This window comes from Podarcis pityusensis (genome assembly GCF_964106645.2).
Source record: "Podarcis pityusensis genome assembly, chromosome: 17".
Classification (NCBI taxonomy): domain Eukaryota; kingdom Metazoa; phylum Chordata; class Lepidosauria; order Squamata; family Lacertidae; genus Podarcis; species Podarcis pityusensis.
This window is the reverse complement of record NC_138042.1, coordinates 15642361-15659923: the sequence shown is the minus strand read 5'-3', so window position 1 is coordinate 15659923 and position 17563 is coordinate 15642361. Positions and strand designations below refer to the sequence as shown.

General features: G+C 39.9%; 1 protein-coding gene across 3 annotated transcripts in view; it reads left to right on the top strand.

Annotated features, from left to right (window-relative positions):
* Positions 1–17563, top strand: part of CNTLN (centlein) — a 169641-nt gene that overhangs the window by 114773 nt on the left and 37305 nt on the right. For all 3 annotated transcript variants that reach the window (XR_013980931.1, XM_080987712.1, XM_080987713.1), the window contains one exon: positions 17071–17262. Coding sequence is in view for 2 of the 3 variants with exons in the window: in XM_080987712.1 (XP_080843838.1) it covers positions 17071–17262 (192 nt within the window). In the remaining variant the exon portion in view is untranslated. The remainder of the gene's footprint in view (positions 1–17070; positions 17263–17563) is intronic.

Sequence of the window (17563 nt, the reverse complement as noted above, 5' to 3'; positions counted from 1 at the left end):
TCTCCTTCAAGCCTCTGCTTGGGATTGCTGCGTTTCAGCCTAAAGAATTCCTCCAGTAGCATTTCAAAAACGACTGCAGGCGTTTCTTAAGGAGTTCCAGTGATGCTAGTAATTTGTAAAAGAAAATCTTTGTTGTTCAGTGCTTTCTGTGTTTTGCACTGAAAACCTCCTTAGCATTTCAGAGCTCTGTTGGCTTAAGGGAGGTAACTTTTGCTTTAACTTGGTACATCTTTAGAAGAGACTGAGTTACTTGTATCATTGTCAAACACTTAAATTGAATTCACAAAAGCAAAAGCCCTGCCATCAATTCCATTCTAGTCATTCCTTTTCTCTCTGCTCTCTCAGCTATATCTCACAGAAAACCCAGTTTCACAACTCAGTCTCATTCACTGCCTCTCCCCTAGCTGGACCCTAAGCCCTTTTTTCGTGTGCCTCCTCCATGAGAGGTCCAGAGGATGGCAACAAGAGAACGGACCTTTTCTGCAGTGGCTCCCCATTTGTGGAATGCTCTTCCCAGTGAGACTCGCCTGGTGCCTTCATTATACACCTATAGTTGCCAGGCAAAAATGTTCCTCTTTAACCAGGTCTTGGTTGATTGACATACAATGCCCTTTTAAAATGTGTATGGGGGGGATTATTGGGTTGTTCTTGTTTTTATTTTTATTATGTGTATTTTATATTGCACTTTTATGTTGAGAACTGACCTGAGACCTGTGGGTATAGAGCAGTATACAAATTTAATAAATAAGAACAATAATAATGTATACCAGTTCCTGTCATTCCATAACACCCTACAGCGGTTCTCAACCTGTGGGTCACCAGATGTTGTTGGACTACAACTCCCATCATCCCTGAGCTCTGCCTTGCTAGCTAGGGGTGATGGGAGTTGTAGTTCAACAACATCTGGGGACCCACAGGTTGAGAAAGGCTGCCCTAGTATCTATCACACAGGGTGAATGAAAAACAGAATCCAGGCAGAAACTATGCAGATTTAGGCTATGGGGCTGCACATGTTGAAGCTGATTTCTACACATACAGTTGTCTACAGTGTGGAATTTATTTATTTTTTATCAAGGTCTGACCGATTTCCATAGGTGTGCAGGGATTCTTGTATCATTCCAGACATTGGGACATGCTGGCTGGGGTTGATGGGAGTTGGAGCCTAACGATATCTGGAAGAGCATAGGTCTGGAAGAAGCCATCTGAAGCTGTTTGCCCCAAACGCTTTTCATGTGTTCAGCACTCTCTGCTAATGTGGGTGGCATTGTGTTGGAGATGACCTTTAAAGCCCTCAACAGCCTCGGCCCTGTATACCTGAAGGAGTGTCTCCACCCCGTCATTTGGCCCGGAAACTGAGGTCCAGCTCCAAGGGCCTTCTGGTGGTTTCCATACAGGGAACCAGGCAGAGGGCCTTCTCCCTGGTGTCACCCTCCATGTGGAATGCCCTCCCATGAGACATCAAGGAGATAAGTAGCTATACAACCTTTAGAACACACCAGAAGGCAGCCCTCTATAGGGAAGTTGTTAATGTTTGATGTTTTATTATGTTTTTTTATATGCTGGAAGCTGCCCAGAGTGGTTGGGGCGAGCCAGTCAGATGGCCAGGGTATAAATAATAAAATTATAATTATTGGATTGCTCTCTGGCTAGTGGGTGGGTGGTCCCATGGTGACCGGGTCTGGGTGACCTTTTTGGGGGTTCCATTTCAGCGTTATGATACTAATTAGTAACTCTCTTCATTTTGTGACATACATATTTTTTAAAGTACAAGGGCACGATACAGTAGGAGATTTTTCCTTTCCGTAGGTTTGTGTTTCCGCGATCAAACAAAATGCCTTTTATGTTCTACTGATCTCTAAAGCAGGATTGCTATTTAAAAAGTCTTCCATTATTAATGAACTTACATAGGCTGCATGTTGGAAATGCGGCTTATTCATAAATTACAGCAGCTGTTTGGCATGAATCAGACCTGTCTGAGTGCTTATATTCATTGTAATGCAAACTGAATGTTGATAGATGCTAGATGCTAAAAAGGTATAATGTGGCAAGGCAAGTGAATTATCCTCAAAGAGGGAGTGCTGGTATTCAAATACTGGTGCATAGCCTTCCTAGAAAACAAAGGCACATCCCTGTGGATTTCCTTGGCATAAAGTAAGGGGCCCGATTCAGCTGATGTTCAGCACTTGAAAGTCCCATTTCCAACGAGCCCGTTAGGTATGTGCTTTATATTCTTTTATTTAAATATCGGGAGTTTAAAACTGTACACGGCCCTCTCCTTTTAGTTGCAAACTTAATACAAACTATAGTATATCAGTTTTTTCTTGTACATATGGCGTGATTTTGCTATAATTGTATCACAAGTTTTCAGTTGTGATTCATTCCAGTGCAACAAAAATCCCCTATTTTGTTTTTTGTTTTGTTTTCTTGGTAGTGGTTTATAACACAGAACTCTTCCTTTAATATATACAATTTCTGGGTGTCACATAATGCTTCATAATGCTGATAATATGTAACTTAATAGTTGCACCATTTCTTAATCGCTTTAAGCGTTCCTGCTAAAACTGGTAATATTTATAAGCGTTCCCCCAAACACCAGTTATTTTTAGCGTATTCTATTTATTTTTGTATTTAATAATGATTTCTCTCACATGAAAGAATAAAAAAGCAAATGGTGTCTGGAAGTCTGGAAGAGTCAGTGTTCCCCATCTTTGTTTTCTAGAAAGGAAATACCGTATTTTCCGCTCTATAAGACGCACCAGACCACAAGACGCACCTAGTTTTTGGAGGAGGAATACAAGAAAAAAAATATTCTGAATCTCAGAAGCCAGAACAGCAAGAGGGATCGCTGCGCAGTGAAAGCAGCAATCCCTCTTGCTGTTCTGGCTTCTGTGATAGCTGCACAGACTGCATTCGCTCCATAAGACGCACACATATTTCCCCTTACTTTTTAGGAGGGAAAAAGTGAGTCTTATAGAGCAAAAAATATGGTAGTCCTTCTGGATCCCTGAATCATAGGATTAGAGGGTGCTACTTCTAAATTGTGTTCTAGAACCAGTCATTTGTATCTTTTATTATTCTAATTACTCACTGATAACAGGAGTTAAAACCATCAACATTGCCTATGTCCTAGATAAACCTTTAGCATGTACAAAAGTCACTTTTTAAAAGCTTTTAATTGCTTCTGTAGTTACATACAACTTGTGTGTGTGCATTCCAGATACAAAAGCAGTTGTCCTGTATAGATACAATTTAACTCATCTAAACTTAAACTAAAACAATCTAAGATGAGAAGCAAATGTCTCCTGGATGGAAACTGTTTGCACATTCTAGAAAACTTATAAATTCCTTTATATTTGCATACTGGGGTAGGAAACATTTCCTAAGATCTTTTCTCCACTGTTGTGAAGAGGGCTTGTGCCTTTACTTGGTGTGTGAGACTCACAGAAGAGACACAAAGTGGGTACAAGTTGGCTTTTCCTTTGCAGGGTTCAGTACTCAAGTTCTTTCTGTATCGACTATATTCAATAGCCAGTGTTGGTGACTGCCAAGAAATTCAGAATATCTCCAACCCATCAGAAAAAATCTGTAGCTCTCTGAAAATGAAGTGCGGTCGGAATGCTTTGAGGCCATTCCCTGCTTTCTGTGCACAATTTGTGTCAATATATTTGCATTTGATATAGGTTCAGGTACATTTTCTGAAATAAATATTTCAAGTGTGTGTGTGTATGTCATTCTGGATTGTAGCCAGAGTACTGAATACATTTCTGCTGGCTCAAAATCGCATCTACCAAAAAAATTGTGAAATTAGTTCTCAGTTTCTGTTTCACAAATAAGACGGTTAGCTTCATTTTGCATGGAAACATGTAGAAACAAAGTTGTAAGGCATTTTTGTTGCTTCTTCTTGTTTCTTCTTATACCAAAAATGAAGCCCATGCAATTTCCTCATTCCTACACCTAAAGGCCAGCAGATTGGGTGTTGGCTGAGCCCACAGATTGATGTAGGGCTCCCAGGATTCAGTTTGCGCCTGCCTTCGTCAAGTGCAGCTAGATGGCTATTTGCCCCCCTTCTTAGTTGTCTCCTCAGTTTCATTTATTGAAAGCTTTCCAAGAACTCAGATGATGGACTTGCCAACTGGGCTTTTCAAGATTCTGTAACTTGAGAAGCTAGGTATTGGGATCCTAAGCCATGCCTAAATACTATACTCTGATAAAATGTTACACTAGGTGTTTTTTAATTTTACTTTCCTATATGGGGTCTAATATTTTTTCTATGTACTACTATAGCCAAGTGAATGTCTTTTAGTGTTTGTGGCCTTCATACTCACCAGGACGGTTTATTTTCTGGACAAAGCACCTCATGCTAGCAGTTAATTTTTCCAAAAGTATTTATGCTAAGAACTGAAAAAACAGCTTTTCTTTTCGGCAGCTAGTTTGTGTTTTTCCTTTGTACATCTCTGGTGATAACAACTGAAAAGTCCTATTTATATAATTTTTCATTGTCTACCCCCTGAATTGTTTTTACTTTGACTTGGCAGCCTGCATAGCGGACAATCCTAGTAGGATATTTAGTATATATATGTCGGGTTCTCAAGGGCTATGGCTTTTGCCAGATGAAGCACTTTTGATTTTGAGGCTGATGAAACACGGTGCTATTATTGATCTGTACATGACACAGCCTGTCTCTCTGCTGGCAGAGTGTAGCAACATTTATCCAGGAATTTGTGAAATGTCACTTGGATCATGTTCGTAAGGTAAACTGGGCAAAAAAACAGGATCCAAGCTGAGAATCTATGTGGAATTGGACGTGACTGTCTTATCCCTATGTCCTATATTCTAGCTCAGGCGAGTGATATTTGTTAACCCAATGGCTGCGGCTTTTATATTATGTTTCAGAGAAGTATGATTATCATTTGAAATACCCTGTCCAATAAAGTCATACTATTTTTCCACTCTGTTTTCAAATGCACTTGGGATCAGAATATTTTAAGTCAGTAAATGTGATCTGAACAACACAAGTCAATAATTTCTGTTCTGTTTGTAGCAAATTGATAGTTCTCATACATCACAGAATAAAAGAATCTGCTTATATTCCCTGTAGGAATTCCCTTGCTAGTCTCAGTTCACCTACAGGTGTGTGGGAGAGAGGGAGAGAGGGAAAGAGAGAGAGCCTGTCTCATTAAAATCTCAGCATGCACTGTGGTCACAAAATCTATGGCTTTGATCTCATGGTAATACCATCCAAAAAAAATTCCTGCACTGTACATGTTTTCAAAATGTTTTGGTATGCATTTCAAAAATAACTGAATTATTTATTTTAGAATGTACAGATTTTTTTCCAAGAAACTAAACTGTCAAATCAAATGTGAAACAAGTTTTTGTTAACTAATAAGAAGCAAAGGCTCGGAATAAAAATTCCAAATTTCACATTAGGGCAATACCTTGATGGAGACAACCAAAATGTAACTAATAGGGCGTTAGCTTTTGAGGTTGCCAGAAATATTCATCAGACCAGAAGGCCGTAAAGAAATCTAGCTGGGAAGAAGAAGCATGCAATGGCTGGTCCTCTGTTTTTGAAAATATAAAACCCAGATAATACCTAAGGAACTGTGGTGAGGGATGCTCATCATTGGGCACATATCCTGGCCGTGCTGAGGGATCACCACTGACCTGCCTATCAGCCACTGAGCCAGCCCTAAATCAACTGGACCAGATAGAAAACTATATTTCTCTCAACTGCCTGATAGTGGGATCAGCAAATGGTACCCAGTTAGATTTGCCACAGCTGGATGATGATGATCAGTTTTCAGTAACCTGGTGGTAGGCTTCTTTTACTGGTGGCGCCAGTGTTGTGGAGTGCCCTCTGTGCTGTAATATGAGAGGCCCATCACTATCGGCATTCTGTCGGCTGCTGAAAACACACTTCTAAGATCTTCTGATCTTATTGTTTAAACTGCTTTTAAGTGTTTTAAGTGTTTTGTCATTCTTTTTAACTAGCTTATTCATTGTATATTAGGGATGCTCTATATTTGGATTTTATTTATAGTTTTAAACTGTTAAGAAGCTATATAAGCATATGACTGGTATATAAATTAATAGATAATAGCAATAGTTCCTTGGTAAGTGATAAACAGGAATACAGAGAAAACTTTGTATACACAAAGTCAGAGATTAAATGTAGGTGATCAACTATTGTATGCTTCTTTCCATCACTTCTAGGTGTGCAACCTGGAACCTGCATGGCACCTAGTAGCTTCATTGGACTGCCTGCTTCCTCCCATGGTTCCTCTTTCACACATAGAATCCTGGGAACAATAGTTTACTCCTCAAAGAACTACAATTCCCAACACCCCAAACAAACTACAGTCCCCCAGATTCTTTGAGGAAAGCCATGGCTCAAACATCCTTCAGCATAAGCTGTCTCCTCCCCCTGTTTTTTAAAAATTGAAAACCCAATCTATCCTGAAGAAGTGTTCAGGAAAGCTTCAAGGTGGGCACACTACTTTGTAACATTTTAGTTGCCTAATGAATATGCCATCCAAATGTGGATTTTGCTAACTAGCATTTGCTCTGGCTTTTATACAAAATAGACAATTTTTTCAAACAAACTTACCAATAATATTCAAATGACTGAAGCTGCAAATATGTGACCATGTGCCACAACTGATATTAATAAATGAAAACCTGAGCAGTGGGAAATTGGCAGAAAACCATCATTTTTTTAGTTTGATTACAATTCCATTTAATATTACTATCGTTACTAATTGAAATTTGCCAAATTTTTAATCCTTACGTTGTTATAGCACTTTTCATTAATTTGGAGAGTTTCACATCTGTTGTCTTAATCATTACAACAACCCTGTAGAGTAAGTCAGCCTTATTATCCCTGTATTGAATATTGGACACAGAGTATTCTTCCTTCCCCCTTAGTGAGTTTATGGCTTGGGAAAGATTTGATTTCCTTGCACACAGCCTCCACTCTTGGTCGTTACTCGAGCGCCATTAGTTTGGCCTATATGGATGTTTTCTAAACTGTATCATAGCACTTCGGTGCATGCAGTGATTTTTATCCATTGCCGAGTGATTTCCTCCCACCATCAAATCCCCTGCCAAGTCCATAGAGTACCCTCCCAGCCTGAATGTAGTTCGGCGCATGAAGTGTTCATAGAACCATTTAGGCAGACCTTCTCTTTGATAGGAGATAAAGATTGACAATGTAAGCACTCTACGGGGAGCAGGCTAAGTTGCTCAGAGAGTTAATTCTGTAGCTCAGAGCCAAATGGCTCATCAGCTCTGAGCCAGAGTACAATCTTGAAAAGCCTGGTAACTGAAGGCACAGGTGGAGTTTGACAACAATATTGTGGCCAGGATTGGCAACTATAATTTGCCAGTGGAAGTGTGCCTGGCTTCCCTCCCTATTAGCCCTGGTGAGATTCTGCTTACTGTCGCAGGCCTTTCCACGTTGCAGGAGACGGGTGAAAAATTTAAATGGTTTCCTCAAGCTGTTGGATAAACAGGAGTCCTTTAAAAGTGAGAACAACAGATGCAGAATTAACAAGAGAATGATTGTGTCCATTTTAATTTTCACTTGCGTTTACAGGTTTGATGGGATTGGGGACCTCAGGAGTAAGGTCTCAAAGCATTTTTATTGAACAGCCACAGATTTCAGGATAATGGTAGCAGAAATGTCACCCAGAACATCTTTTGTGGCTTGGTATCCTGTTTTATTCTCACCATTTTAGTATGAATGAAAGCCAAAGATATATAGAGCTTTGTACTTTCTCCAGCAGTTAATAGCCACTTACTTTTGTCCAGAGGTGCTATTATTATCATGATTTCTCAGTAGTATGTATACGTTTACTTGTGTTAAAAATTATTAAGAAAATTAACAATAGCTCAGTCCTAGAACACAACGTTTTTCATTTCAAAAGATCTCGGGCTGAATTCCCAGCATTTCCAGGTAAGTTTAGGAGAGACCGCTGTTCTGTAAGCTGCTTTGAGAGGCTTTTTGGCTAAAGGGTACAGGATTCATGCCAGTAAGTAAATACCTATAATTCTGAGCTTCGTGGGCCATTGATAGGAGACAGCTTCCTACATTCCATGCCGTGTAACGTTATTACAGCTGAAGAAGAAGGCAGTGAAATGCCTGAGCTGCACGGAAGCAAAAAAAAAAAGGGGGATATGGTATATTTTTCTATTGTACTCATTGCACAAGAAGAGTTTAGAGAAAATGCTGCTTCCACTCCTAAAAGAGAACTTAATGCTGCAAATGAATTTTCAGCATCCCCTTATTTTTTTGTGCATGTAAAAAGTCATTTGGAAGACTATATACTTTGGTTACATTCAATTTAAATAATCAGAAGCAATTTTTTAAAAAAACCCTTAATATTACGTTACTATTATGTTAATGTCTGTTTCTCCATATTTTTGTTAGCTATGTGGAAAACAGATGGAAGCATCCGACGCCCATTCCACAATGAGTATATTTGTGTGTTACCTGAAACATATCAATACTGAGCATTGCTGCTGTTAAATTTGTAATGAGCTGTAGGGGCTGTGAAATTCCCTGACTGGCTCTCATATAAGTACTTCATTTACAGCACTTAGATGTGGCAAGATGCTGGATAATAATGTAGTAAAGCCAGCCTCTACTTTGAGATGCGCTAACCTAATTTTGCCATTCGGAACCTGTTGTTTTCCTTCCTGCAATATTTGATATGAGCATCAACGGCAGGGCAACTGAACTGTAATGTAACATCCAAATATATCCTCTCATGTACTGCCTAAGTGGCACATTGGTGCCTACAACAGGATTTTGACCTATAATGGACAGTGAACATAAAGGTATCACATTTGCTTGTGTTCACATAAGTGTACATACTTGGTTTTGTATAAAAGATACTATAAAAGTTCACTCAATAAGCCAGAACCAAATGTGTGATTATACATCTACAGGCAGCGGCCATTTTAGGCGTGTCCAATTGTCATGTGACCTCCAATGGGCGGGTCCTTTTGGACCTAGAAGAAGGTAGAATGGGAGCATAATGAGGTGGGCATGATCACCCAGAACGCAACCCCTGCACAATTTGGGGGTTGCCTGTACTTGGATTACAGGAAATGTATGCAGTAGATAGGGATGCGGGTGGTGCTGTGGGTTAAACCACAGAGCCTAGGACTTGCCGATCAGAAGGTCGGCGGTTCAAATCCCCGCGACGGGGTGAGCTCCCGTTGCTTGGTCCCTGCTCCTGCCAACCTAGCAGTTCAAAAGCACATCAAAGTGCAAGTAGATAATAGGTACCGGTCTGGCGGGAAGGTAAACAGCGTTTCCGTGTGATGCTCTGGTTTGCCAGAGGCGGCTTAGTCATGCTGGCCACATGACCCGGAAGCTGTACGCCGGCTCACTCGGCCAATAAAGCGAGATGAGCGCCGCAACCCCAGAGTCGGCCGCGACTGGACCTAATGGTCAGGGGTCTCTTTACCGTTACCTTTTATGCAGTAGATAAATACAATATTGTCTATAGCCAGATTTATATGGCTACATAAATTCTAACCAATAATAATAATAATAATATTTATTATTTATACCCAGCCACTCTGAGCAGCTCCCAACAGAATTAAAAGCACAATAAAACATCAAACATTAAAAACTTCCCTAAGCAGGGCTGCCTTCAGATGTCTTCTAAAAGATGGTTGCTTTATTTCCATGACATCTGATGGGAGGGCATTCCACAGGGTGGGCGCCACTACCGAAAAGGCCCTGTTAAAAGGAGCAAAAGAGCCTTGTGCCCCTGGTCACTTGTGCATTCAAGTAAACAGTTCACTGTAGCTATGATGAATTCATTGGCCCAATTCATCTGAAAGAATTCTAGCTCTGTGGGATACTGGTTTAATTTATATTTATCTCTGGTAATCAGCAACTTACAATTAGTATTATTACATTAATTAGTTTGTTAGTTTATTGATGTTCTTTTCTGCTAACACTCAGAAGCAGATCATAAGAAGTGTACACACAGTGTTTTGATTTTTAAAACCACAAGTTTCCACATTTGTGGTACGTACATAAATGTATTAATGCCATTCATTAGTTTGCTCTGCCATTCCTAAACTTCCCTTCAGTGCCCTACTGTATGAAGCTACGATCAAGAACTTGATTTGGCCCTATTTGAAAAGCAGGGAGAGAGGGGAGACGCTTTGAGAGATAATTTCAGGATTATTTTCTTAATGGATGACTTCTTTAGATGGGTCATCTTCAGTTGGTGGCCTGCTTAACACATTTTTTGATACGTTGCCAAATTGAGACTTTTATTATATATAAGAACATAATAATAACAGAATTTGTCATAAGTTTCAGCATTTAATTTCCGCACATGAGGTGAAAGTTTGCAAAATCTTCCTTAAAATGTGTTAGTGTGATCTTTTGAACTGAAACTACAGTGTGAATCCCATTGGCAGGAAAAAATACTTACAAATGATTTTTTTTTTTAAGGCAAAAAGCAGTATTATCAACAGGAACATACCTCTATTTCTCTGTTGGGATGTAGTTTAAACACTTCATTAGAGATTGGCATTTTCGGTACCTTTAAGCATCTTTAAAAGCTGCTTTGTTAATTGCAAACCATATTTAGTATGACCTCATAATAATGTAGCACACCTCAAGTGTCATGGCTGTCTATGCAGCATGCGCTAGAGCAGTGTTCATTTATACTAGACAACTGAACTTCAAGGGGAGCAAAATCTTGATAGGCAATTAGCAGTAATTAGGAAGATTCAACTCAATGAGATGTCAACATTGGATTGCTTTTAAAAAAGAGTTGAATGTCAGGGACTTGAAAATAAAGTTTTTCTCTCGCTGACATACAGGTATGGCATATGAAATATGAAATGTTAATTTAACTTTTCTGCTTATTATTCATGCACAATATTATTTTGTCATTCAGCTGCTACTCTGACAGAGTGCAAGGGGTGTTAAAACAGTGCTGCTGGAATAAAAGATTAATCTACCACTGGCCAATTAACCAAAGGGTACTTAATGGTCTCTAAAGGCTGATGAAGTCTAGCAACTAGCTAAAGTACTCGTTAAAAAGTCCTCTGCATTACCTTCATTTGCTTGACATTTTGCGAAATACACTGTTATCTTTCAGTAACTATCTGGAAATAGTTTATAAATGTGTAATCTTGGCAGCTCTTACGAAACTGAGCAACTAAGGATATTCTTTCCCTCCCTGCTCTGTCCATCTTATCTGACAAGGTGGCCATTTCTCATTTCCATTTTTCTCCATGTAGTTATGTGGTAGAAGAAAGACTTCCTTTCTTTCCTTTCCTTGCATGAAAAATAATATGCATCTTGGAATTCCAAGTTATTAAATTATTATAGCCTCTTATCTGAAGGCAGTAGTGGCCTGATGTCCCATATGTTTTTCATAAATATTTTACCTATATGAAGCTCCAAATCTGCAAGAAATAGAAGACCATGGGTATACTTACCTAGTCCCATTTGGTGCTATAATTTTGCAGAGTTCTGTATAAATTTATAACTGCCGCAACACTTAGCCATTCCAGCCTGCCTTGCATCCTTCCTGTCCCCATAAAAACTACTTTCAGTCTCTCAGTTCCTCTTTGACATTCTCTTCGTATACCGCACAGATGATCCGAGCTGCGATGTCAACTAGAGAGGATTGGGTATAAGTGATGCTGGAGGAGTCAGTAGGATAATCTCTGGAGGAAAATTGAATGACCAGAGAAATTACACTCTCAGCATTGGAATATGCTCAGATGTTGATGGGAATTTCATAACATACACTAAGGTAGCTAAATGTTTTGAAGGGGAGCGTTGTGCTTTCAGTCACATAATGCTGGAGGCTACAACTACAGATGGAGCGCTTTGATCAAATAAAAACTTAGGTGCAATGACCTCCCCGAACTCTCCCTGTAATACATTGCTTTTAGTGTGTTGGTAAATGTATTATCACTGTAAAGATCAAACATACCTCAGAGCAGGGGTAGGCAGCATGGTGCCCTCTGGATAGCTTATGTGGTTTGGGTGGTTTATTTCATTAGTTTCAATGAGACTAAAGCATAAATTATTGTGTTTATTATTTGTATACTGTCCTATTCCCACACATGGTATACAACATAAAATCACAGTATAAAAACGCAAAATACATAATAAAAACAAAAACAACAACCCAATAATCCCCCCTCCACAACACATTTTAAAAGGGGATTGGTTGTCAACCAGCCAAAGGCCTGGTTAAAGAGGAACGTTTTGCCTTGTTCCTGAAGGTATATAATGAAGGCGCCCGGCGAGCCTCCCTGGGGAGAGCATTCCATAAATGGGGAGCCACTGCAGAAAAAGCCCATTCTCTGCAGAAAAAGCCCGTGTTGCCAGACCTTCTGGACCTCTCATGGAGGAGGCACACGAGGAGGGGCCTCAAATGATGGATCTCGGGGTCCGGGTAGGTTCATATGGAGAGAGGCGGTCCTTGGGGTATTGTGGTCCTGAGCCTCAATGGTTGGACCAGGACCACATGACACAAGCTCAGATTCTGCTTGTAGGCTTTCCATGGGTATCTGGCTGGCCACTGTGACTACAAAACTAGACAGGCCTTTGCTTTGGCCTGAACCAAGCAGAGCTTTTCTTATGTTCTTTTTTAAAACCTACAGTTTTCCGTTTCAGACAATTATTTTCATAAAGGTGTCAGAATAGGGGTGCACGACGCAGAATGTGGCATTTGGTTAAATTATTTTTCTCCAACCTTTCTTAGAATAAGATATAAACAGCAGTGTAATCTACCACACAAAGATAAGATTCAAAGCTAAAGCTTTTCTTCTAGGAGCGAAGCCTTTGGTAAAATAGTTTATTTGAGAGCTTAGAGGAAAGGCTGATCTATAAGAAAACCCTACAGACATACTCGGTTATGCAGAAGCTTTTTACAAAGCATTACTGCATCAAGTCAGTTTTTAAGGCATTTTACTTAATAATATCACTGTCTCCAATTTAAATTCTAGTACCTTAATTATGGTTTTGCTGTTGCTCCTGGACAATATAAAACACACACACAGGTAATTAAAATCCTCTGAGGATCACTATTAAAAGTATATCTACAGAAAAGAAATTGGATGTTTTTTTGTCTACAGCTGCTATCCTAACCGGCTGCCAGTTACCTAGAGAGTTTTTGGAATAATGCATGCTGTTTACACTAACTTCAGTCAGCTTATCCATACATCTGCTGGCTTTTGCTATTATCTACTGAGTTCATCAGATCAGCAAAGAAGTGTATCTTGATTATCTTGATTAAGCAGAAGCCCTCAGCTACCACCCCCTACTATGTTTTTAATACTAATGTGCCAGTCCTTTCTTTGTCTAATCTAAATTATAGCATGACCTATCATTAAGTGCTAAAAGAGTATTCCCAAGGTATGTACTATATGAAAGGTCTATTTTAATGCTATTACAAGTTTATATAAATAGGGTAGACATGAAGATCATTTTTACTATAAATCGATAGCTATTTATATATTTAGTTTCAATTCTGCTTGAAGGTTTTTTTGTTACCTGTCCAGAGCCCTTGAGATAGGGAAGACTAGATCTAGAGTAACAGATATGAACAGAAGGCACCTCAACTCTGTGATTCTAGATCTACAAGCTATCCTTTCTCAAAGGCTCAGAGCAGATTACAAAAGCAGACACCATCCATTAGAACATAAAATATATTCAAATGCAGTGAAGTTTCCCCAAGCTTTCTTGACTCTTGAGCTGTAAAGGCTAGCTTAGACAAGTAGGTTGTATGCTCTGGAAGGTTTATACTGGGAGAGACTTCCATACTGGAGAACAGCCTATGACGCTACTTCTCTTTGCTCCCTTAGCTTTGGAACTTGGTTGTTGTTGTTTAGTCGATTAGTCGTGTCCGACTCTTCGTGACCCCATGGACCAGAGCATGCCAGGCACTCCTGTCTTCCACTGCCTCCCGCAGTTTGGTCAAACTCATGCTGGTAGCTTCGACAACACTGTCCAACCATCTCGTCCTCTGTCGTCCCCTTCTCCTTGTGCCCTCCATCTTTCCCAACACCAGGGTCTTTTCCAGGGAGTCTTCTCTTCTCATGAGGTGGCCAAAGTATTGGAGCCTCAGCTTCACGATCTGTCCTTGGTACATGGACACAATTAATAAGATGTCTTAAGTGGTTCTCAGAGGAGCATGTGGACCTCCCATCACCTCCAGCCAAAATGATTAGAGATAGCTGGGTTCTGGTCCAAGCACATTTGTAGACCCAAAGTTGAAAAAGCCTTGTTGAGACTCACTTTGATGAATCTGGGCCACTGAATGTGTCAATAAGTAAATTATGGTATTGAGGTTTGGATCGGCTTTTGGGGTGACTAGAGTATAGGTTAAGTTTCAGTGTTTTTCAGTCTCATTTTAAACAACTGTGGTTTTGTTAAAGCTTTTAGGGAAAAGTTGGTTTCTTTTACAATTGATAGTTAATGTCTTTGTTGCTTTCAATATAATTATGTGTATGTTACCCTTCTCCAACCTGGTGCCCCCAGACTACAGCTCCTATCAACTCCAGCCAACATGGTGTGTGTCATATACACAGGATCATACAAAGTAAAATAAAGTGTGAATTGTTGTTGGAATCCATCTGTCTTGAGAGTGCGCCTCTGGGGGTGAAGTCAAACTACTGTGTTAGCAGCACTGAAGTGACCTACCAGGGCTCAAGCCAGGGCATTGTGTATGGAGATTCTAGGCTGCCCAATGACAAGACCCCCATCTCTGCCTCACTGATGTGGTTCAAAGGAAAGCAGAACAATACGTTTGGCACCAGCTTGGCTGCAGGAGTTGCTGGAAGGAGGCGTACAAAGTGTCAGGCAACAGTCTTAGTGACTCCACTCCAAATTTGTGTAGGGTTTACTCATTTGCCTTTTCTTCTTTTGAAGATATCCCACAAGGCAGAGAGGTTTAGGATCAGGGTTTTCCTTCTCCTAGATGGGCTCCCTTTCCTTATTGATGAGTGCCATCTGCTACTCACTTCCCTCTACAGCACATGCTGTTAGACCCACTATGGGTCAATCTTTGCATGCAGGGAAAGTCCCTAACTCACTGAGGGTTTGAGACCCATCAGCTACCTTCACCTGGGTTAGCCAGCCTGCTGAAGCCATTCCCGGTGTGTGTGGCTGCTGTCACATGCTAACAGCTTCTAGGAGCCACAGGTGAGAGAGCTGAATGAGGGTGGGGACCAAAGGTGAGCAAAGTACCCCAGCCGGCACAACACGTCTGACACCAGACATATTATAATTTATCTGTGTGTCTTTCCTCTTCATTGAATTAAAAATAAATACCATATCTCTGGTTTGTGTTGATCATATATTGTACACATACCTCCATCAACCCCACAGTAAAATTATTCACCCTTATTTTAAACGAGCCCTGTGATTCCCCATCTTCTTCTAGTCTTTCAGGTTCAGTAGTAGAGAACAGGAGATATACACACATGCACACACATATGATTTAAATGATAAAATATGAACATTATCAGGTGTCCTGATGTTTTTAAGGCGAGAGACATGGCAAATTTAGTGAAGACATCAATGAAAAGGAGCAAGAAATGAATACATGAGTCGTAAGGCTTTGTGGAGAAAATAAATGTTGGGCAAACCCACTGCCTCCCAATTTTTCTCTGGGGCGGCTCATTGTCTGTTTTAATAACGCCCCAATATTTCCTTCCAATTCTTTTTTTAATGTTCCCTTTTCCTGTCTACATTCTTTGCTTTTGTGCATGCCTCCTAAGTCCTTTCTTCTATTTCCTGGCTTCTGCCTTCAGATTAACATTATAGTGTATCTGTTTCTTATCTCCTTATTTCAGTACAAAATATAAAGTAGCTACAGCTAGCTGTTTTAAATGGTAGCATCTTTTGCAGTGTCTAATTGGGAGTCTTCACAAGGGAAGTTTTTTGCTCCTCTGAGAGATTGCAATACCATTTTGTCTAATTGTTCCTTATGTTAAACTACCATATTATAAGCATCTTTGGAATATTAAAATAGTACTATTGTTGAGCTCTTAAGGATCCTTCGGCTGTTATGCCATTAAAAGCTTGGTGGCTTTCTGCTGACTACAGTCTGGTAAAAGATTATTCCAGCTATTACAGAATAAAACATTTTCCTATATTCCACAGCATAGCAAAATTAAGGTAAATACTGAATACTTCATTTTACCATTTTAAGACGCACGCTGCAGCACCATTTCACATCGCATAAATGCTCCTGATCCGTTGTCAGTCAAGTTCAGTAAGACTGAAATAGTTTATTTGCTTGCTATTCATATGAACTAAATCCCTAACAAGCCTCATCTGCTAATTGGACTTAACATTTATGTTGCTAAATGAGAAGCATTTTGGCTGCAGTGTTGGGTGGTAAGACCTACCCAGTGGAATAAACAACTAACATCTGCTATCTTGTCGTGCTCCAGCTTGGCTTTTACCAGTTAAGTATATCAGCCCCAGGGTCAAGGTTATGGAATTTGTGGTTTCCTGGCTCTTGTGTGTACATGAGGAACGGAAGAAGCAACAACATAAAGACCAGCCAAACAGAAGTTCTGCAGTGCATATGGTCTATTTTGCTTTAACCTCCACAAGTCCTACAAACCTAATAAGTCAAAGCACACTGCTCCATAGCATTTGTCAATAGAATATTCATGTGAACTTATTCCAGCGGCCATTACATTCAATCCACATTTCCTACATAAGGTGAAGTCTGAGAATATATCACTGTTTTCACATACACATCACAAGGAATATCAGTGGCAGTGGGGAACAGTATTAACTATTCTTTAAAGCATCATTTCCCTCTCCCCTTTGATAGGCAAATATCACTAAAGGCAGCCTGTCTCCTTCTCTCTTCCTCTTTAATATGGTTGTGCCTGTTTTGCAACCAGTGAAATCAGCCAACCCATTTGCAATTTGGACAATGCATGGTACATATGTTGTGTTTCGTAATGCTAAACTGTAAAATTATACAGCACGTTGGTCTCTATTGGATATTGAACACAACTGTCGCTATTATTACTTTCTTTGGAAAACAGACACTGACGTCCAACCTGACTGAGTTGCAGCGAGAAAAATCAGATTTACAAGGGAAGTTGGACCACCTGACCCAGTTGATGAAAGTGAGAGAGGGTCTGTCTCCTGTGACATCTGGCCCTACTGGAATGACACCAGCAACTCCATTAAAGAATGTAGATTTGGAAATGAAGCAGCTGCAGTGTAAACTGAAGGTGACAGTCCACGTTATGAAATTATTATGAAATTTGCACTTTTATGTCCTAAAGAGAGTATCAAACGCTGAAAGACCAAAAATAAAATGCATCTTGTGGTTTAGGTAAATTTGCTATTAAATGATGGGCACGCAACCATAATTAAATAAGAATAACTTAACATTCAGTCAGATGAAATTGAACTGGCTCGCTTCATCTGTTCAAAGATTAGAGAAAATAAATCAGATTCAGGACTATGATTAAATCTGGCTTGTTGAAAGTGTTAGGCTGTGTTTAAGACAAATCATATGATTCCAGTCCT